The 23,036-nt window shown below is 49.7% G+C and overlaps 1 protein-coding gene across 2 annotated transcripts in view; it reads left to right on the plus strand.

The window, feature by feature from the left end:
- nrp1a (neuropilin 1a) overlaps nt 1-23,036 on the plus strand; it is an 82,865-nt gene that overhangs the window by 20,343 nt on the left and 39,486 nt on the right. For both annotated transcript variants that reach the window (XM_079259481.1, XM_079259482.1), the window contains exons 4-7: nt 884-1,065; nt 8,712-8,939; nt 16,303-16,458; nt 21,878-22,044. In XM_079259481.1, the coding sequence (XP_079115607.1) occupies nt 884-1,065; nt 8,712-8,939; nt 16,303-16,458; nt 21,878-22,044 (733 nt within the window). The remainder of the gene's footprint in view (nt 1-883; nt 1,066-8,711; nt 8,940-16,302; nt 16,459-21,877; nt 22,045-23,036) is intronic.

Below are 23,036 nucleotides of genomic sequence, written 5' to 3' on the forward strand. Positions count from 1 at the left end.
TTCCATCTGAACGCGGTGTGATGGTCTCTGGGTCTGGACACCAGTCAAAGCCAAGGGCCAAACGATAATAACGTTCTGGCCCCGACTCCGTTTTCCCTTCTTATCCTGCAGGCAGGGAGGAAACAGCAGCCAGATAAACAGGCTGGCAGGAAAATCAGCTCATATAATGAACATTTACAGACTTTACCTGCAACAAAAAGCCGTTTTTCTGTCTCTGCTCCGTTTATTGTTAAATTCCTGCTATAAACTGCAGGTTTGGCTGCAAAATCACATATTAATAACAGAAAAATTAAGATTTACACACAAATCAAAGATTTCTTTCATTAAATAAATGTAATTATGTTATAAAACAGACTTAATCTGGTGTGTCTGAGCTGTTCATGCAACACAAATTCTTTTTAGAATCTAAGTTTCATAAGCAGACATAAATCCATCAAATTCATTAATCATCACAGTATTTTATAAAATAAAACCATTTTTCCCTGAAATATTCAGAAAAGATTTAAAACAAGTAAAAATAACGTACAAAGAAAAGAGATTTAGTGGGAAAGTTGGGCCATTTTAGCCCGGTTTTACTTCAATTCTTCTTTTTTTTATTCAATTTCAACATTTTATATTCTCTAATCTTTTCTATGATGTATCAGCAAAATAAAAAGCAACAGAAAATACAGTTACAACAACTGCAACACAACAGTTGTACATTTAGTGTGTTTCGGTGAAGTGGTTCTGTATAAAAAGGGGCATTCTGTGTAATATTTTTCTCCTTTCTGCTCCTTTCCGCCTCTTCAGCTTTTTTAGGTTTGTTGTTTTGTTTAAAGAATGACTGAATGAAATAAACTGCGTGATGTGACCGACACGCCTCCCTCTGCTCGTGTTCCTCCAGGTATGACTACGTGGAGGTGCGAGACGGCGTGGACGAACGAGGGCAGCTGGTGGGGAAGTACTGCGGGAAGATCGCCCCCTCTCCGGTGGTCTCCTCCGGAAACGAGCTCTTCATCAAGTTTGTGTCCGACTACGAGACCCATGGAGCAGGTTTCTCCATCCGATACGAGATCTTTAAGACAGGTGGGGAAATCAGGATCATCTACATCATGTTTTAGGTCTTTACTCATGTTTAACACATAAACACGCAGCACTCTGGAACGTCTAGTCTCCTGGAAGAACTCCGATAACGAAGCAAACAGAGTCTCTATGTCTAATTTCATGCTTTGTTTGTGCTTCAGTCGAGGCGTCAAAGCATCACATTATGCAAATGCAATATGGCGAGCAGTATGTTTCACTCAGAGCCGATGAATCACACTCCCATATGCTCCACAATGTTGCTGTTTGGATCTGCTGTGAATTATTGCGCAATAAGCAAGGGTGTAATTTGCAAAGCAGCAATTGAACAAATGTTGTTTGAAGTGGTGGTTCATCGTCAGATGGCGGTCCACAGCGAGCCTCCGACCTGCCATCATCGCCTGCTCGGGGAGAAAGGGAATCCGGCCCGTTTAGTGAAGCGAAGCTTCGGCTAAAATAAGAATGGGCGGAACATTGTTCCATGTGAGAGCGTAGACGTTGTCAGGGTGTCCATCTTATCAGAAATCTGCAGAACTTGGAGAATTATCTGCAGTTTGCTGCTTTCCTTTGTTTGGACTGGAAGAAGGACATCCTGTCTGGAGAGACTGCCAGGCAGACAGGTGCTGCAGACTCCACTTTCATTAATTAACCTTCGCAGCAGTGTATGGGACCCCCCCCCCCGGCCCCCCCACCCCGTGACCTCTGAGACATGATGAATAGCCTGGCGAGGTTCCTCCTTCCTTTTCATCTGGGCGTGTGTGTGCGGCTCTGTGCTTGTCCTTTCCACGGCGGGGCAGCTGGTGGACTGTGGGTCCATTTGCAGATCAAAGCGTCACTCCACCCCGCCATGCACGCCCCCCCCCCCCCCCCCCCCCCCCCCCCCCCCCCCCGCTTGATTAGCCGGTTAAGTCTGCTGCATTCTTTCCACAATTAGCCTTGTCGTTTCCCAGTATCGTCTGCTAGCCGGGACGGATGCTAAATGAGCCGTGGGGGGTTAGCAGCTGAAACTCACATCCAGCAAGTAATAAGCTGTAAAGATGGCTTCACTGCAAAACAAAGTACAAAAGTGGATAATAAAATAATAAAACAAGAAAATTTGACTTGATTTTACACAAAAAAAACCTCATAACTCCACTGGTATTCCTTCACTGCTTATAAAATCTCAGTAAGAAGCTTCTTATTGAGGTAATTCAGGACAAAAACACCTCAAATTAGTTAAATACTCAGGAAAAAACTACTTAGTAAGAGAATATCTTAGCAGAAAACAATGTGACCTTCATCTAAGATATTTACTCTCAGATTTTAGTTTTTGCTGTTGGAGCTTGACGACATTTTGTGCAGATTTAAAGATGAGTTTTTTAGAGGAGACAGAGTCTTCTCAGCAGGAACCTCCAGACTCTGGACCAGTCTCCTTTCAGTGAGGTCTGCTGGGACTTTAAGTGGTTTTAAATCTCTAATGAAAACTCATCTTTTTATGTTGGAGAGCAGGAGTACCGGGTCTTTTCTGTCTTATTTTATTTTAGTGGTTTTAATGTTGATTTTTTTTTTTTATTTTACCTGTAAAGTACTTTGGTTACTTTGAGGTATGTGAAAGTTCTCTACAAATAAAGTTTGATTGATTGATTGTAAGGGGGGCTAGCACCCCTGGGTGGGCTGTTCCTGCTGTGGAGGATCCAGATCTTAGTTATGCTTTGAATTTACTCTGTTTTGACTACTTCTGCTCTGGTTCCCGCCAAGAACGGAGCTCTGAGATCAATTAGCAGCTCTGTTTGTTGGAGCGCGAGACAGAAGCAGAAAGCGAGATACCGAGCTAGCTGATTAGCTCGGCTTATCAACAAACAGGGTATTAGCAGGGAAAACATTGTGTTGGCTAACACATGTAACGGTAATGATGACACACAGATGCTGTGATAACGAAGACTAGCAGTAGGAATGGAAATGCAAAGAACGCCAGCTGTTTATTACCATGATTATAGACTCGGATCACTGCAAGGGAACATCAGGGCTTAATGCAAAAAAAGGTCACGCGTAAGATAGATAAACAAACTCAGCACACACATGTAAACACACCCCTCCCTCTGGGATCATGTGCCAACTTTGCAGAAGTATGTTTATATGTGCAGGTTGATCCACACACACACACACACACACACACACACTCGCAGCTGCTGACGTTCGCAGCTCTGGCTTTTATCGGCTGCGGCCGACAAAGTGTCTAATTGGAAGAGAACAGGTTGTTTTGCGGCTCACTTTGGCTGCTTCCACATCAGTTTCTACCCCTCTCTGCCGCTCAGTCCCATCCAGCCATCTTAATTAGCATGGGCTATTTATTTTACAGCCTGCAAATTGGCAGCTTCGCTCCACTGGCTGAGTCTGGCGAGAGAGACAAGATGGAGAGGAGCGAGAAGGGTTTGAGCTGAAGGGAGCAGATTAACAAGATGTTTGCTTTTGTTTGTTTGGAGCACTTTCACATCAAAACAAAGATAAGACGGTGTGTAGAATCTGGAGCAAATAGGAGCAAAAGCAGCTAAAATGTTGTTGACGTTGGGTTTTCATCCTGTGCTTTAGCAGGAAACAGAAATCATCATCCCGTGGTCTGACACGGTGCATGCACGTGCACAAGGCCGACACGCATTTTCTCCTACCGGCGCCGCCGTTTGCACGGAGCAACATGCAGGCTTGGCAGAGAGCCCGCCGGGGTGGGTGAGGCTGCAGCGATGGCAGCGCCGCCAAGCAGCTCAACGTGTTGCGACACCTGAGAAAACACCTTCGTGGCGTCCATGTTCTGCAGAGAGCTGCTGGCGAGGAGATGCACAGCCATCGTGGAAAGTTAAGAGAATTAGTTCCCCTGAGAGGATCCGGGAGGGGGAAGAGTTCTCTCCCCCATCTGCAATGTGGAGGCACGTTAACGTCATCTGAAACACCAGACTGGTGCTCCACAGGCCGCAGGTTAATTATTTATTTATGTAGCCCTGAAAGAGTTAATTTTTACCAGCAATTAACCCTTCTGGCAGTGAAGCATGGAGCCAAAACGGAGGGTCAGAAACAGTCTAATGGCCGGCGGCAGAACAACACGCTACATAAACAAAGGTGCTTTACTCTGCAGGCCAAAAACAACAACAACTTCAGCCGTCGTGGCTCCAACCAGCTTCACCTGATTAGCTGGAAAAAAGAGAAAAGTGGAACCAGTCAGAGATTTAAAGAGATGGAAATAGCGAGAGCCCGTTACATTGAAGGTGGTGGGTGAGCCATCAGAGCTCAATCTCCCAAAAACACTGGAGATGCCTCAGAAATCCTTCAGACTTTAACGCTCGTTGAATAAATACCAACAGCTCGCTGAGCAGGATGCAGGACTCTGCATAAGCAAGAGTTAATCGAAGGTTTCAGGTCCGGCAGTGAAACTGTTCAAGGTTAGTTTTCCTTCTGTCTCAAAACTTCCTGCCAGGAAGATAAACATTGTTGCTTCCTTCCAGTCAAACCTCCTATGCTTTACAAATCCTTCCGACTCCAATATCAACCCTTCTCTGTCCAACGTCAACCCTTCCTTCTCTGTCCAACGTCAACCCTCTCTGTCCAGCGTCAACCCTCTCTGTCTAATGTCAACCCTTCCTTCTCTGTCTAACGTCAACCCTTCCTTCTCTTTCCAACGTCAACCCTTCCTTCTCTGTCCAACGTCAACCCTCTCTGTCTAATGTCAACCCTTCCTTCTCTGTCTAATGTCAACCCTTCCTTCTCTGTCTAATGTCAACCCTTCCTTCTCTTTCCAACGTCAACCCTTCCTTCTCTGTCCAACGTCAACCCTCTCTGTCTAATGTCAACCCTTCCTTCTCTGTCTAATGTCAACCCTTCCTTCTCTGTCTAATGTCAACCCTTCCTACTCTGTCCAACGTCAACCCTCTCTGTCTAATGTCAACCCTTCCTTCTCTGTCCAATGTCAACCCCTCTCTGTCCGTCAACCCTTCTCTGTCAAACATCAACCCTTCCTTCTCTGTCCAATGTCAACCCTTCCTTCTCTGTCTAACGTCAACCCTCTCTGTCTAATGTCAACCCTTCCTTCTCTGTCTAACGTCAACCCTCTCTGTCTAATGTCAACCATTCCTTCTCTGTCCAACATCAACCCTTCCTTCTCTGTCCAACGTCAACCCTTCTGTTTCCAATGTCAACCCTTCTCTGTCCAACGTCAACCCTTCTGTTTCCAATGTCAACCCTTCTCTGTCCAACATCAACCCTTCCTTCTCTGTCCAATGTCAACCCTTCTCTGTCCAATGTCAACCCTTCTTTGTCCAACGTCAACCCTTCCGTCTCCAACATCAACCCTTGTATGTCCAACGTAAACCCTTCTCTCTCCAACGTCAAGCTTTCTTTTTATGACGTCAATCCTTCCATCACCAATATCAACCCTTCTCTGTGTAACGTCAACTCTTCTTTTATAACAGACTTAAACTTGGAAAACTAAGACAGGAATGAGACAGAAATCAGGTCAGAACCAGTTGGGAATATGTGTCTAAACTTTCATTTCAGGTTTCAGTTTCCTGAATTTAAATGGAACAATGTGTTGTTACTAAAGGAAACAGGAAGGTTATACAGAAGGTAAAATGACAACATTCATTAATGCAGAAGCTGTTTTTAAACTCATGTTTTTATAGCCTGCATATATCAATGGTGCAAGTATAGAGAGTTTTAATCCCTTGTTCTGAGCTCTTTTTGACGAAATCCTTCTATGGGTCTGAGAGTTTGGGGACGGATGAAGGACCTGCATGAGAACAAGTCATTGACGGTTCCTCCTCATACCTGCTGTATGTACAGATATCCGTGAATCCCTCTGATGCAAATATGAGCACAAACCAGTGAGAGATGGGGAGGAATGTCCCCCTACATGGACTCAGTGGATAAAAGAGATCAGTTGGATGATTATCTCTGTGGAAGCAAGCAGAGCCGGCTTTCTCTCCTCTGCTTCCTTTTGTTCTTGTCGTTTGCAGACAGCGATACAACAGGCAGGTTTGTCCTTGGTTTGGCCTCAGTCATAAAAAACCCAGTTAAACACGGACAGAAAGCTGGATGGGTTTGTTTTCCGTAAACTAAGATGAGTGATTCATGAAAGGCCAAGAGAGGGAAGACAACAAAGACAAACCGGTTTTATGTTTCCTGAGAGCGGTTTGCTCTGATCAGTTGTTACATGTGCAAACAGGCGCATGGTTGCATTGCTGCTGATGAAGAGGAAGTCCTCGTGTTGGGCTGTTTTCTTTACAGCTAACTGTTCCAAAATGTCTCATCTGTTCTGGTCAACTGCAGAGCTGAGATAAGAAAGACACGAGAGCTGATGGAGGGGGGTGTTCTCAGCCAGTGCTTCCAACATGGGGTCCCCCGAAGACCACGGGGGTCCCCGAGGCTTTGACTGCTCAGAGCCAGGGCAGTTAAATGAAGACCATGCAGAGACGAGTTGAGGTGGATCTGGACTGTTTAGAGCCTGAAACTTTGCACCGTTTCCCGAACGAGACATCTGAGGAAACAAAAAGGCTTTTTGTTGTTAATTAGCTTCACTTTAGTTTGTGAATGTTGCATGAAGGGAAAACAGGTTGGGAGCCGCTGATCCAGAACATCGTTTCACCTCCTGTAGAATCATTTCCCTGCCAAGTTCCCCCTGAACCAGAACCAGAAGCAGGACCAGAAGCAGAACCAGAAGCAGGACCAGAACCAGAACCAGAACCAGAACCAGAGGTGTCTTAGCTCAGGGTCCGCATGCAGCGTGATCTGGTGTCCAGTGGGTCGGACCAGTAAAACAGCACAACAACCTAAAACGTCACATTTCTCCATATTTTAGCGTGAAGTATAACAACATAAAGATGTTTATGTTTAACGGTCATTTTAGAAAATATCATTGAAAACCTGGATAAAAAAGTCCACATTTATAAAATTTATTTATTCTATTTTTATATATCTTTAGTTATATATTTTATGACTAACATATAAAGTGATACTTTTGGTTTTTAGAAATTAAGCAATTTAAATTTTCTTGAATAAATTTATTAACTTTAGATATTTTATTACATTATATTTTTATCTGTTTAACTCATTTAAAATTTTAAAAAATTATGTACATATTTGATCAGTTTTACATATTCATGCATTTATTAAAATTTTCAGACCACAATGGATTTTTTTTTATTAATATATTTTTTAAATTTTTTTTTAACATATTTAATATTTTTGACATATTTACTCATTTATATATTTACTCATGTCCATGTGTGTCTGGACTTCCAGGTCAGAGAGGATGTAATATTTTATGTCTAGAAGTGAAAAATCCAGCATTCCACATGAAGATCAGAGGAACTTTTCCAGATCCAGAAGTTATTTTACATGTACATGCGTGTCCATTTCCACACGTGTGCAGTAATCCTGACTCACCTCAGCTGCATCTGTTTAGTCAGAAAGACGGATTCTCTCCCTTACTTTCTTATGCGCCTCTTTAAGAACCCCTGCAGGGGTGCATGTAGGGAAAACTGATCTGGGGGACCAGCTCCACGCCAGGCCCCCCCAAACGGTTGGCTACGCGGCAGAAGCAGCAAACCTCTCGTCTCTCCACAAAATCTCCATCTCCTCAGTGAACACGAGGGGAAGCTGCAGATTTCAGAGTCCCGACTGTTTTCAGAAGCCACACTTTATCTGTTGCTCTCAACGCCGACTGCTTCCAGTCAAAATGCTTCTTCAGGTCGCGGCTTTCAGCTGGAGGAGAAAGAAAATCAATGTGCTCCTCCATCCCCTCACTCACTCCACGGTGGACAGGCTCAAGTGGGCCTGATGGTCTTCAATTAGGGCCCCAGCAAGACGCTGGAAAAAGCTGTTTGCCACGTTCATTTACGCTACGACTGCAGCACGCCGGCTCTATCTAGCGATAAACTCCCTGCAATTTTGCCTTGGACGGCGCCCATCTGCACCCATCACACCAGCTGCCAGACTAGCATGAAAATGATGTTATCCTGGGTACATTTCTGCCTCTAATGGCTCCAAATAATTGCCCAGAATGACAGTAGTGTTTCTCTGATGCTGCCAGGGAGTGTTTGTGTCAAGCCGAGCTTGGATTGCCACTTGAGCCTGCAAATCTTCCTGTGCTCTTCTGACATTCTCTTAAAAAATCATCTGCAGCTGTGAGGGTGATGTTTCTATGTGAGGTAGCTACCTCGGTAACGTGTTAGTGCTCCTCATCAGCAGAAAGGTGCCTCTCCAGGGGGGGGTGCGTAAATATTTGGAGTGAAATAGTGTGTGTGGTGATGTATGCGCAGTCATTGCGCTAGCTTTCCATCACCCGAGCTGAAGCTGTTGCTTGAACACATGTTCCGGAGACCTTCTGATGAGGTTGTGTGTGTGTGTGTGTGTGTGAGAGAGAGGTTTTTACAACCTGAACCAAACTGTTTATTCATCATCCTTCCACTGATGATTGAGGCCTTGGGCCGATGTTTACAGACTCAGCCCAGATGTTCAGAAGTCCAGATGTGGCTTCTTGTGAAAAGAAGAGTCATCGAGTGACTCCTCAGAGATGTTTCCCTGCACACAAAGATGCAGTTTAATTCCTTTATTTTGGTTCCACTTGCATCTAACTGCCTCCTTCCCTCCTGTCTCCTTTCCTTTCCTACCTTCCTCCTCTCCTTCAGGTCCCGAATGCTCCAGGAACTTCACCTCCAACAGCGGCGTCATCAAGTCGCCTGGATTCCCGGAGAAGTACCCCAACAACCTGGACTGCACTTTCATGATCTTCGCCCCGAGGAAGTCAGAAATCATCTTGGAGTTCGAGAGCTTTGAGCTGGAGCCTGACACGACGCCCCCTACTGGTGTGTTTTGCCGCTACGACCGACTGGAGATCTGGGACGGCTTCCCTGGAGGTGAGCCGCACAGCTGGCGTTGCCGGTGAAACTCCGCGCAGCGTTCTCACAATGCTCCGTTTGGGTGATAATTAATCTGCTTTTCTACTATAAATGATTTATATGATGATTTATAAACCTCAACAAGTCATATTTTATTCCCTTTAGAAGATAAACAACATACCTGATGCTGAAACGGAGTCATTTTACCTTTTCATTTAAAAATATGAGCTGATGTGAGTCTGATGCGGCAACACATCTGTAAGAAGCCGCAGCAGCTGGAAATGTAACTAATACTAATCATAAGTAACTAATTAGGTTAATTAGTAACCAATCAGTGGCATCGCTGGGTATAAACAGAGCATGTCAGTGAGGCAGAGTCTCTTAGATGATGACTTTAAAGAACCCACTCTTTACAGCATATAATTATAAGATACAGAGAATTAGAAGGAATCTCTGTATGCATTGGACATAACTGGATGCTGGTGATCTTTGGTTCATCAGGCAGCACAACATTAAAACCAGACACAGAACTGTGAACATGTGGAAGATTCAGAGAAACAGAAGGAATCTCTGTATGTAGAGGACAAGACAGATCTTCTGCTTTACCAGAGATAATACAACAATAAGATGACTCGACTTTCAGCTGAGGTCTCAGACTCATGGTGTACATCATGCTTGCTCATCGTTCCGGGCCAAACACTTCCTGTTCCCAACAGTCAGTCCCAGGCTGCATTGTGTGCAGAGACTTGTCAGAGTCCATACATCTGGGAGTTCAGGGTCTAATCTGGGGTGTGATGTAGACGATTTTTGTTTGACAGTCCCGTCTTGCAGGAAATGACTCGAAAAGGAATTTCCTCAATACGTTTCCTTCTGTTTCCCAGTAAAAAGAGTAAAAACAAAATGGTACATCTGTTCAGCTGAACTGGTGTGGACCAGCCGGCGCCTCCTGGACACAGGGTTGAGTAAAACCGGTTTGGACCAGCTGGCGCCTCCTGGACACAGGGTTGAGTAAAACCGGTGTGGACCAGCCGGCGCCTCCTGGACACAGGGTTGAGTAAAACCGGTGTGGACCAGCCGGCGCCTCCTGGACACAGGGTTGAGTAAAACCGGTGTGGACCAGCCGGCGCCTCCTGGACACAGGGTTGAGTAAAACCGGTGTGGACCAGCCGGCGCCTCCTGGACACAGGGTTGAGTAAAACCGGTTTGGACCAGCTGGCGCCTCCTGGACACAGGGTTGAGTAAAACCGGTGTGGACCAGCCGGCGCCTCCTGGACACAGGGTTGAGTAAAACCGGTGTGGACCAGCCGGCGCCTCCTGGACACAGGGTTGAGTAAAACCGGTTTGGACCAGCCGGCGTCTCCTGGACACAGGGTTGAGTAAAACCGGTGTGGACCAGCCGGCGCCTCCTGGACACAGGGTTGAGTAAAACCGGTGTGGACCAGCCGGCGCCTCCTGGACACAGGGTTGAGTAAAACCGGTTTGGACCAGCCGGCGCCTCCTGGACACAGGGTTGAGTAAAACCGGTTTGGACCAGCCGGCGCCTCCTGGACACAGGGTTGAGTAAAACCGGTGTGGACCAGCCGGCGCCTCCTGGACACAGGGTTGAGTAAAACCGGTTTGGACCAGCCGGCGCCTCCTGGACACAGGGTTGAGTAAAACCGGTGTGGACCAGCCGGCGCCTCCTGGACACAGGGTTGAGTAAAACCGGTGTGGACCAGCCGGCGCCTCCTGGACACAGGGTTGAGTAAAACCGGTGTGGACCAGCCGGCGCCTCCTGGACACAGGGTTGAGTAAAACCGGTGTGGACCAGCCGGCGCCTCCTGGACACAGGGTTGAGTAAAACCGGTGTGGACCAGCCAGCGTCTCATGGACACAGGGTTGAGTAAAACCGGTTTGGACCAGCCGGCGTCTCCTGGACACAGGGTTGAGTAAAACCGGTTTGGACCAGCCGGCGCCTCCTGGACACAGGGTTGAGTAAAACCGGTGTGGACCAGCCGGCGCCTCCTGGACACAGGGTTGAGTAAAACCGGTGTGGACCAGCCGGCGCCTCCTGGACACAGGGTTGAGTAAAACCGGTGTGGACCAGCCGGCGTCTCCTGGACACAGGGTTGAGTAAAACCGGTTTGGACCAGCCGGCGCCTCCTGGACACAGGGTTGAGTAAAACCGGTGTGGACCAGCCGGCGCCTCCTGGACACAGGGTTGAGTAAAACCGGTTTGGACCAGCCGGCGCCTCCTGGACACAGGGTTGAGTAAAACCGGTGTGGACCAGCCAGCGTCTCCTGGACACAGGGTTGAGTAAAACCGGTTTGGACCAGCCGGCGCCTCCTGGACACAGGGTTGAGTAAAACCGGTGTGGACCAGCCGGCGCCTCCTGGACACAGGGTTGAGTAAAACCGGTTTGGACCAGCCGGCGCCTCCTGGACACAGGGTTGAGTAAAACCGGTGTGGACCAGCCGGCGCCTCCTGGACACAGGGTTGAGTAAAACCGGTTTGGACCAGCCGGCGTCTCCTGGACACAGGGTTGAGTAAAACCGGTGTGGACCAGCCGGCGTCTCCTGGACACAGGGTTGAGTAAAACCGGTGTGGACCAGCCGGCGTCTCCTGGACACAGGGTTGAGTAAAACCGGTGTGGACCAGCCGGCGTCTCCTGGACACAGGGTTGAGTAAAACCGGTTTGGACCAGCCGGCGCCTCCTGGACACAGGGTTGAGTAAAACCGGTGTGGACCAGCCGGCGCCTCCTGGACACAGGGTTGAGTAAAACCGGTTTGGACCAGCCGGCGCCTCCTGGACACAGGGTTGAGTAAAACCGGTGTGGACCAGCCGGCGTCTCCTGGACACAGGGTTGAGTAAAACCGGTTTGGACCAGCCGGCGTCTCCTGGACACAGGGTTGAGTAAAACCGGTTTGGACCAGCCGGCGTCTCCTGGACACAGGGTTGAGTAAAACCGGTTTGGACCAGCCGGCGCCTCCTGGACACAGGGTTGAGTAAAACCGGTTTGGACCAGCCGGCGCCTCCTGGACACAGGGTTGAGTAAAACCGGTTTGGACCAGCCGGCGCCTCCTGGACACAGGGTTGAGTAAAACCGGTGTGGACCAGCCGGCGCCTCCTGGACACAGGGTTGAGTAAAACCGGTTTGGACCAGCCGGCGTCTCCTGGACACAGGGTTGAGTAAAACCGGTTTGGACCAGCCGGCGTCTCCTGGACACAGGGTTGAGTAAAACCGGTTTGGACCAGCCGGCGTCTCCTGGACACAGGGTTGAGTAAAACCGGTGTGGACCAGCCGGCGCCTCCTGGACACAGGGTTGAGTAAAACCGGTTTGGACCAGCCGGCGTCTCCTGGACACAGGGTTGAGTAAAACCGGTTTGGACCAGCCGGCGTCTCCTGGACACAGGGTTGAGTAAAACCGGTTTGGACCAGCCGGCGTCTCCTGGACACAGGGTTGAGTAAAACCGGTTTGGACCAGCCGGCGCCTCCTGGACACAGGGTTGAGTAAAACCGGTGTGGACCAGCCGGCGCCTCCTGGACACAGGGTTGAGTAAAACCGGTTTGGACCAGCCGGCGCCTCCTGGACACAGGGTTGAGTAAAACCGGTGTGGACCAGCCGGCGCCTCCTGGACACAGGGTTGAGTAAAACCGGTTTGGACCAGCCGGCGCCTCCTGGACACAGGGTTGAGTAAAACCGGTTTGGACCAGCCGGCGCCTCCTGGACACAGGGTTGAGTAAAACCGGTTTGGACCAGCCGGCGCCTCCTGGACACAGAGTTGAGTAAAACCGGTTTGGACCAGCCGGCGTCTCCTGGACACAGGGTTGAGTAAAACCGGTTTGGACCAGCCGGCGCCTCCTGGACACAGGGTTGAGTAAAACCGGTTTGGACCAGCCGGCGCCTCCTGGACACAGGGTTGAGTAAAACCGGTTTGGACCAGCCGGCGTCTCCTGGACACAGGGTTGAGTAAAACCGGTTTGGACCAGCCGGCGTCTCATGGACACAGGGTTGAGTAAAACCGGTTTGGACCAGCCGGCGTCTCCTGGACACAGGGTTGAGTAAAACCGGTTTGGACCAGCCGGCGTCTCCTGGACACAGGGTTGAGTAAAACCGGTTTGGACCAGCCGGCGTCTCCTGGACACAGGGTTGAGTAAAACCGGTTTTGACCAGCCGGCGTCTCATGGACACAGGGTTGAGTAAAACCGGTTTGGACCAGCCGGCGCCTCCTGGACACAGGGTTGAGTAAAACCGGTTTGGACCAGCCGGCGCCTCCTGGACACAGGGTTGAGTAAAACCGGTTTGGACCAGCCGGCGTCTCCTGGACACAGGGTTGAGTAAAACCGGTTTGGACCAGCCGGCGTCTCCTGGACACAGGGTTGAGTAAAACCGGTTTGGACCAGCCGGCGTCTCCTGGACACAGGGTTGAGTAAAACCGGTTTGGACCAGCCGGCGTCTCCTGGACACAGGGTTGAGTAAAACCGGTTTGGACCAGCCGGCGCCTCCTGGACACAGGGTTGAGTAAAACCGGTTTGGACCAGCCGGCGCCTCCTGGACACAGGGTTGAGTAAAACCGGTTTGGACCAGCCGGCGCCTCCTGGACACAGGGTTGAGTAAAACCGGTTTGGACCAGCCGGCGCCTCCTGGACACAGGGTATAGTAAAACCGGTTTGGACCAGCCGGCGTCTCCTGGACACAGGGTTGAGTAAAACCGGTTTGGACCAGCCGGCGTCTCCTGGACACAGGGTTGAGTAAAACCGGTTTGGACCAGCCGGCGTCTCCTGGACACAGGGTTGAGTAAAACCGGTTTTGACCAGCCGGCGTCTCCTGGACACAGGGTTGAGTAAAACCGGTTTGGACCAGCCGGCGCCTCCTGGACACAGGGTTGAGTAAAACCGGTTTGGACCAGCCGGCGCCTCCTGGACACAGGGTTGAGTAAAACCGGTTTGGACCAGCCGGCGCCTCCTGGACACAGGGTTGAGTAAAACCGGTTTGGACCAGCCGGCGCCTCCTGGACACAGGGTTGAGTAAAACCGGTTTGGACCAGCCGGCGTCTCCTGGACACAGGGTTGAGTAAAACCGGTTTGGACCAGCCGGCGCCTCCTGGACACAGGGTTGAGTAAAACCGGTTTGGACCAGCCGGCGCCTCCTGGACACAGGGTTGAGTAAAACCGGTTTGGACCAGCCGGCGCCTCCTGGACACAGGGTTGAGTAAAACCGGTTTGGACCAGCCGGCGTCTCCTGGACACAGGGTTGAGTAAAACCGGTTTGGACCAGCCGGCGTCTCCTGGACACAGGGTTGAGTAAAACCGGTTTGGACCAGCCGGCGTCTCCTGGACACAGGGTTGAGTAAAACCGGTTTTGACCAGCCGGCGTCTCCTGGACACAGGGTTGAGTAAAACCGGTTTGGACCAGCCGGCGTCTCCTGGACACAGGGTTGAGTAAAACCGGTTTGGACCAGCCGGCGCCTCCTGGACACAGGGTTGAGTAAAACCGGTTTGGACCAGCCGGCGCCTCCTGGACACAGGGTTGAGTAAAACCGGTTTGGACCAGCCGGCGCCTCCTGGACACAGGGTTGAGTAAAACCGGTTTGGACCAGCCGGCGTCTCCTCACTCACACACATCAAATATTGCCTTATAGCAGCCCTCTCAAATCCATTCATCTTATAAATCAGCAGGTGTAGGAGTGGCGAGCGAGGCAACGCAGCCTTCAAAGCTTCGCTTCCATCGCCTCAGATTAGGCTTTGAACTCAGCAAGCGAAACACTTCTTGAAGTTTTCTCCTCTGGCTGCTCCGGCGCAGGGAGCAGATGAGATGAAAGCTGCTCTGGCCCATCAGCAGCTTAGAAACTGAAAGAATCTTATGTGGCTGCTTTCAGCCCGCTGAACATCTCTATGCTCTGCTGTGGGACTGGAGGTGATGAGGTTGAAGTGTTAATCACTGTCCCTCTTCAAGTGGATTCTCTGAAGTTCACGTCTCTGAAGACGGGATCTCTGCGGAGCTGACCTTTGATTCCTCGGAGCGTTTCCGCGGCTCATTTGTAGGCCCTGCCCTGGAAGCGGGGATGTTTCATTTCCATGATTTGTGTTGATGAAGAGCGCCGTGTCTCTCTGAGAGACGAGAATGTGAGACTCTGCTGTCACCTCTTTAATGTGAAACATTTCCTACGCCGCCTCTGCTCATTGACCTGAAGGAACAGGCAGAATAAGGCAGAGCAGCATTTCCTCACGTCCGCCGGGGAGCCTGTTTTGACTGGACACCGGCTTTATGTGGCTCCACACCTGTCAGGCGTCGCTGTGTGGTGAATAAAAACAAGTCATGGGAGGAAAATACTGCGTCGGCTCCTGTTGCCTCTGCTGGATCGATAGTGCATTAGCACAGGGGGGCTGCAGGCGTGCTGGCCAGCAGAGTGTGCTGAGGCGGGAGATGTCCAGGCAAGCAGCAGGCGAGTCACACCTCTGAAGTACACCTGGCTGGACAGGCGCTGCAGAAGAAGCAGCACTCCCTTTCCCTGCTTCCCCGAGGAGCTGGAAGGCAGGCAGGACACAGAGTTCATAGCAGGGTTCTTTAAATTTTCATGGCGCTGTGGAGTCATGCAGATAATCCAGCAGATAGCTTTTTTTTCCTGTTTCTTCTTTTAGATCAGCTCAGGCCTTACTGGGCTCAAAAGCACACAATATTCCCAGAGACGTACAGCAGGCACCTGGTTTATGAAGATTAAACTGAGCCGTCACGCCGCTGCCCGCAGCCCCCCGCAGCCCCCCGCCACCCGGCCTTTCGCCTCTCGTGTCGGAGCCGGGCTGGAAGTGGCATGTTTTGGATGACAGGAGGCTGCAGGGAGGCAGGACTGTCACCCGCCGCTGATCACAGCATTACTAATCACAGATAAGCTGCAGGTCCACGCACGCTGTCAGGAATGCACACTCATAAGCGTGCATGGATCATCGCACACATCAAAGACACGGAGCAAGGTCGTTGTGCTCTCTCGCCACCATCGCTGGTTTCGCCCGCTTCCTTTCTTCCCCTCTGTCTCCCCCTAACGTCTCTCCTCCCTCCACCTGTGTTTTTATTGCTTTCTGTCCTTTATGAGGCCCCCCCCCCGGCCTCTACTTGCTTTGTCTGCGTCACAAAGCCGCCGTGCGTGACCGCGTCCATCTTTAGAGTACGGCGGTATTTACAGACTGACCTGCCCAGAGCAGCCTCTCTGGAATGCCTGGAGCCTTTCCCATGGGCCTTTATGAGACATGAGGGTTTTCACACCTTCATAGAGGTTGGGAGGGGGGTTGTAATGGTTAAAAGCCATGTGTGACACGTCTGTGGCAGACAAACAAATATTGAGTTAACCCAAGTCCAACCCAGAGAACAATATTTGTGCTTTGCTTTCCTTTGTCCATCCAGTTGGGCCTTACGTGGGACGGTACTGCGGGCAGAACACCCCAGGCAGGATCATCTCCTACACCGGCATTCTGGCACTGACAATCAACACCGACAGCGCCATTGCAAAGGAAGGCTTCTCCGCCAACTTTACTGTCATCGAAAGGACCGTTCCAGAAGGTGAGTTGGTAAAACAAAGCTGTTGGAGTCGAGTTACGAATCATATTATTAGATAAACAGTACAGGCAATTAAAATACGCTCTGAGGCGTCGTCTCAGCCTCCGTATCACGCGTTGTAAGAGCTCATATGGAACCTCGTAACTTCAAAACTTGCTCTATTTTTTATTTACATTTATTTAATGAGCGTTGTAAAGTCAAAACGACATAAGTAGAGAACCACGTAACCCGAGGACCGCCAAAGCACATCCTCATCAATGACGCGGTCATATCCAGCTGTTCATAAAAATGAAAGAAAATGTTCAAAGTTTCTCTTTTTCGTTTAAGCGACAAAGAAACTTGTTGCGACCACTTTCTCTTATTTCGATTACGGCGGTGTGTACATGTGGCTTTGTAATAATTATTAAAATACGGCTTTTATTTAAAATAATGAGAAATTAAAGAATAAAGAAGATAATAAAGAAGAAGTCGAGAACCACGTAACCTGAGGACCGCCAGTATAAAGCAAGCCCTCATCGATGACGCGGTCATATCTGGCTGTTCGTAAACATGAGAAAAAATGTTAAAATGATTAAAATAAAGCTTTTATTTAAAATTAACCAATGAGAAATGAAAGAACTATCCCATCCTGTCCTTGCATCCTTGCAGCGTTTCCATGCTCTGTACTCCGTCTACCATGTTCCAATAATCCCTACAGCCTTCCTATACCTCTGCAGAGTTTATGTTCAAGTTAGATCATCAAAAACTGAAATATTCTCGTTTATAATTCTATTCTTGATTTGTTATCTATGGGAGTTATCTATGAACAGAAAGTTAATAAAAACTCTTCGTTCCACTGATCTGCTCCTGCTATCTGTCCCCATTAGCCATAAAAACTTCATATTTACTCCCAGAAGCAAGCTGCAGAAATGACCTGAATCTTTAGGAACTGCTCTCATTAAATGAGATTAAACATGTTTTAAGTGAACTGGAGGCAGGAAATTTCAACTGTAATCGCTGGGTTTGACCAGTTTGGTCTCCATTTAGCCATTTTCAGACTGTGGTGTTCACTTTTAAGAGGACTGGTGTCCTAAACACATAAAACCAGGTAAAACATACACATAGATGTAAAAGCAAACAACCAGTTTATCACTGGTTTGCTTTGCTGCTGTCACGGCCAGAGTTTTATTTCCTGTTTAAATAAAGGTTGAAAAAACTCTGAGGCAGGAAAGTATCCACCAGAGGAGACAAAGACAAGAAGCAGATGTTGCAAATCAGGAGGAATTCCCAGCCGTTAAACCGACTTTAAGAGTTATTAAATAAACACCTCCTGCTTTGTCAGTCATGGGGTGTGTTGCCGTCTTCTGGAGTTTACCAGATCTTCATGTACACACTCTGGTCCCAGACAAGCAGAAAACAAACCAGCATCAGTAACCAGCCTGGACACACACACCAACACACACCCCCCGGGGCTTTTACATGCCGCATCGCTGTCATGGGGCTCGACCCCCGTGACCCCATTTTGCAAAACGCTCCATCTAAACATTTCATTAAGGAAGACAGGCTCTGGTAAGGGTCGTAAATCTGTCCAGCAGCGGGACCACCCCGTGCACAAAGACACACAGCCGCTCTCTGAATAGCAGCAGAGGTGGACGACACTTTCAGCAAGTCTGCTAATCATCTGCCGAAAGGGTTTCTGCCTCACCCCCAATGGAAGGTCTGCCTCACCCCAACGGAGGGTCTGCCTCACCCCAACGGAGGGTCTGTTTCACCCCCAATGGAAGGTCTGCCTCACCCCCAATGGAAGGTCTGCCTCACCCCCAATGGAAGGTCTGCCTCACCCCAAAGGGAAGGTCTGCCTCACCCCCAATGGAAGGTCTGCCTCACCCCCAATGGAAGGTCTGCCTCACCCCAACGGAGGGTCTGTTTCACCCCCAACAAAAGGTCTGCCTCACCCCCAATGGAAGGTCTGCCTCACCCCAAAGGGAAGGTCTGCCTCACCCCCAATGGAAGGTCTGCCTCACCCCCAATGGAAGGTCTGCCTCACCCCAACGGAGGGTCTGTTTCACCCCCAACAAAAGGTCTGCCTCACCCCAATAGAAGGTCTGTTTCACCCCCAATGGAAGGTCTGCCTCACCCCCAAAAAAAGGTCTGCCTCACCCCAACGGAGGGTCTGTTTCACCCCCAACAAAAGGTCTGCCTCGCCCCCAATGGAAGGTCTGCCTCACCCCAAAGGGAAGGTCTGCCTCACCCCAATGGAAGGTCTGCCTCACCCCAAAGGGAAGGTCTGCCTCACCCCAATGGAAGGTCTGCCTCACCCCCAATGGAAGGTCTGCCTCGCCCCCAATGGAAGGTCTGCCTCGCCCCAAAGGGAAGGTCTGCCTCACCCCAATGGAAGGTCTGCCTCACCCCCAATGGAAGGTCTGCCTCACCCCAAAGGGAAGGTCTGCCTCACCCCAATGGAAGGTCTGCCTCACCCCAAAGGGAAGGTCTGCCTCACCCCAATGGAAGGTCTGCCTCACCCCCAATGGAAGGTCTGCCTCGCCCCCAATGGAAGGTCTGCCTCACCCCAAAGGGAAGGTCTGCCTCACCCCAATGGAAGGTCTGCCTCACCCCAAAGGGAAGGTCTGCCTCACCCCAATGGAAGGTCTGCCTCACCCCCAATGGAAGGTCTGCCTCACCCCAAAGGGAAGGTCTGCCTCACCCCAAAGGGAAGGTCTGCCTCACCCCAAAGGGAAGGTCTGCCTCGCCCCCAATGGAAGGTCTGCCTCACCCCAAAGGGAAGGTCTGCCTCACCCCAAAGGGAAGGCCAGAACAGAGAACTCTACTACACAGTCAGGAGCACAGCGGTCACTGCTCCTGTTGTTTCTCACAGTTACATGCGTGTTCTCAGCAACATATCTGAGATCTGACGACACAAATCAGCTTTTCCATCCAGCTTGGAGAGACCAGGGGAAACATCTGAGCTGCGATTAATAAACACTTCAATCTACAGGCGGGTTTCTGCCTCTTTCATCATCAACTCTCATCCAAGTCTCCAAACTTTGCCTTTTCCAGGCTTGTAGCGCGTGAATCATTCATAATCCCCTTATGCATAAAACACAGTGGATTCCTGGCTTCTGCACGGAGAAGGAGCGCAGCTCCTGATGGGAGGTGATAAGGTGGTGAAAAAAGTCCTTGTTTTTCTCCTCCTGATAGTTTCTCTGTATGTTCTCTGCTATCTGTCCCGCCACGCTCGGTAACCCACATGATCAGATACCCTCAGCAGCAAACAAACGCCGCTTTGTGTTGCTTCGTGTTGCTTTGTGTTGCTTCGTGTTGCTTTGTGTTGCTTTGTGTTGCTTCGTGTTGCTTTGTGTTGCTGTGTCTTGCTGTGTGTTGCTTTGTGTTGCTTTGTGTTACTTTGTGTTGCTGTGTGTTGCTTCGTGTTGCTGTGTGTTGCTTTGTGTTGCTGTGTGTTGCTTCATGTTGCTGTGTGTTGCTGTGTGTTGCTTCATGTTGCTGTGTGTTGCTGTGTGTTGCTGTGTGTTGCTTCATGTTGCTGTGTGTTGCTGTGTGTTGCTGTGTGTTGCTTCATGTTGCTGTGTGTTGCTGTGTGTTGCTGTGTGTTGCTTCATGTTGCCGTGTGTTGCTGTGTGTTGCTGTGTGTTGCTTCATGTTGCTGTGTGTTGCTGTGTGTTGCTTCATGTTGCTGTGTGTTGCTGTGTGTTGCTGTGTGTTGCTTCATGTTGCTGTGTGTTGCTTCATGTTGCTGTGTGTTGCTGTGTGTTGCTTTGTGTTGCTTCGTGTTGCTTTGTGTTGCTGTGTCTTGCTGTGTGTTGCTTTGTGTTGCTTTGTGTTACTTTGTGTTGCTGTGTGTTGCTTCGTGTTGCTGTGTGTTGCTTTGTGTTGCTGTGTGTTGCTTCATGTTGCTGTGTGTTGCTGTGTGTTGCTTCATGTTGCTGTGTGTTGCTGTGTGTTGCTGTGTGTTGCTTCATGTTGCTGTGTGTTGCTGTGTGTTGCTGTGTGTTGCTTCATGTTGCTGTGTGTTGCTGCGTGTTGCTGTGTGTTGCTGTGTGTTGCTGTGTGTTGCTGTGTGTTGCTTCATGTTGCTGTGTGTTGCTGTGTGTTGCTGTGTGTTGCTTCATGTTGCTGTGTGTTGCTGTGTGTTGCTTCATGTTGCTGTGTGTTGCTGTGTGTTGCTGTGTGTTGCTTCATGTTGCTGTGTGTTGCTGTGTGTTGCTTCATGTTGCTGTGTGTTGCTGTGTGTTGCTTCATGTTGCTGTGTGTTGCTGTGTGTTGCTGTGTGTTGCTTCATGTTGCTGTGTGTTGCTGTGTGTTGCTGTGTGTTGCTTCATGTTGCTGTGTGTTGCTTCATGTTGCTGTGTGTTGCTGTGTGTTGCTGTGTGTTGCTGTGTGTTGCTTCATGTTGCTGTGTGTTGCTTCATGTTGCTGTGTGTTGCTGTGTGTTGCTGTGTGTTGCTGTTGATCACAGCTGATAATGTGGGTCCAAAGTGTCAGAGAAACGACGAGACGAAGCAGTTTTCTTACAGACTTTGTGTAGGACCAGGAGAGCCGTCTCACACCTCCCCACAAACAGACAGACTCGTGCACGAGCACGTGCACGTGCATGTGTGTGCATTGATACTGTAAAAACACACACAATGACCCATTGACGAAGGAAGCGCTAGTAGTGCAGCAGATGGGGGGACCATCTGTGTTCGCTCACATCGCAGCTCCACAACGCTCCTCATCCTGAGCCCTCTGAGCGTGCACGTACGTGCAAGCACACAGCTACCTTCATAGGGTTTGATATTAAAAGTGTGTTTTTAGTGGTGTGAAAGTGTGTCTACACACTCCTGCTTGTCATTGTGGTGACATTGGACAAGCTCTCCCCCGCTTCTCATTCCAGCAGAGGGATCAGCATGTCTGCCCTGCAGGGGTTAAAGAGGCTGACCCCAAGCTGACCCAGGGGGGGGGGGGGGGGGGGGGGCAACGTTTGTGGCGTGAACATTTGTGGCGTGAACGCTTCGGCCTGCCAGCGACGTGTACAGATAACACACACCTGAACTGGTCTTGTTTCACAGACGGAAAAGATAAACTGGCCTCGGAGCTGCGAGGAAAACACACCCTGTATGTGGAAAAACCGCTTCATGAAGCCGTTGCTACGTCTTAATGCAGAACACATTCAGAGAGCTTCCATTAGGAAGTTCTGAGAGAAACAGGAAGGATTTACTGAGGCGTCGCTGATGTGCTGCTGCTTTCAGAGTGCTCGCCATGCGGCCGCCGCCTCCCTGGAGATTAGCTCCGTTTCTGAGGGATGCTGACTGCATCCTGACTGCATTCTGCTCACATCAGGATTCAGCTGAACATCTTTTCGCTTTCTCCCCTTTCACCCCTCTTCTTCTTCTGCTTCCTTTCTGTCCCCCCCCTCCCCACACACACACACACACTCCCCTCTCAGACTTCGACTGCAGCGACCCTTTGGGAATGGAATCAGGAGAGATAACATCAGACCAAATCATGGCTTCATCCCAGTACAACCCCAGCTGGTCCCCAGAGCGCTCCCGACTCAACTACTATGAGAACGCATGGACTCCGGCAGAGGACTCGAACAAGGAGTGGATCCAGGTAACACACACGACCACATCCACCGTCGTATAACTTGGATTTAAGCCTAGAGACGTAACAACTGATGGGGGGGAAACAAAGACTTTCATCCTGTAACCGAACATCACGGTGCGGTTTATCTACACGGCAGAATTCAGAAACAGTCAGGTATTTTTCATCCCAAACAGAAAAATGTCATAAATAAGAGACACAAGTGGAATTTTTATTATAAAGACCATAAAAACAAGGAATCCTCCTACTTGCTAATTTATGTCTTATCCTCCGCCTGTTTGCGGGGCGATGCGTCCACTAGGGGGCAGTGGAGAGTCCAGACTCACCTCCACGTTCCGACATCAAGCACATAAAACATGGCGACAACAGAGATCATGAAAATGTTCTTCCTCAGAGACAGACAGGAGGGCCCAGATTATAAAGTCTCTCCTGGTCTTGACGTCGATAAAACCGGAGGAGGAGACGTACTGTGTCCAGGTGAAAAACGTGATGGATGATACTTTTCATTTCATCATTAAACAGATTCAGTGGAATCAGCTGAATTTTTGAGGCCAAGATATTAATAAAGTAGTTAAAGTGAATAAAATGAATAATCTGGTCAAACAGATAAAGTCGTGGTGAAAAGGAAGATACTAAACACGGAGATTTTCCTCATGTGCTGCATTAAGGGTGTGTTCACACCAAACGCGCTTTGAGCGTCAAGAGCATCACGTTTACATGTAAAGTCTATGTGGAGGTGCGTCAAGGAGGCGCGTCAAGGAGGCGCGTCAAGGAGACGTCAAGGAGACGTCAAGGAGGCGCGTCAAGGAGACGTAATGGAGGCGCGTCAAGGAGGCGCGTCAAGGAGACGTCAAGGAGGCGCGTCAAGGAGACGTAATGGAGGCGCGTCAAGGAGGCGCGTCAAGGAGACGTCAAGGAGACGTCAAGGAGGCGCGTCAAGGAGACGTCATGGAGGCGCGTCAAGGAGGCGCGTCAAGGAGACGTCAAGGAGACGTCAAGGA

The sequence above is a fragment of the Telmatherina bonti genome (assembly GCF_933228915.1).
Source record: "Telmatherina bonti genome assembly, chromosome: 20".
Taxonomy (NCBI): domain Eukaryota; kingdom Metazoa; phylum Chordata; class Actinopteri; order Atheriniformes; family Telmatherinidae; genus Telmatherina; species Telmatherina bonti.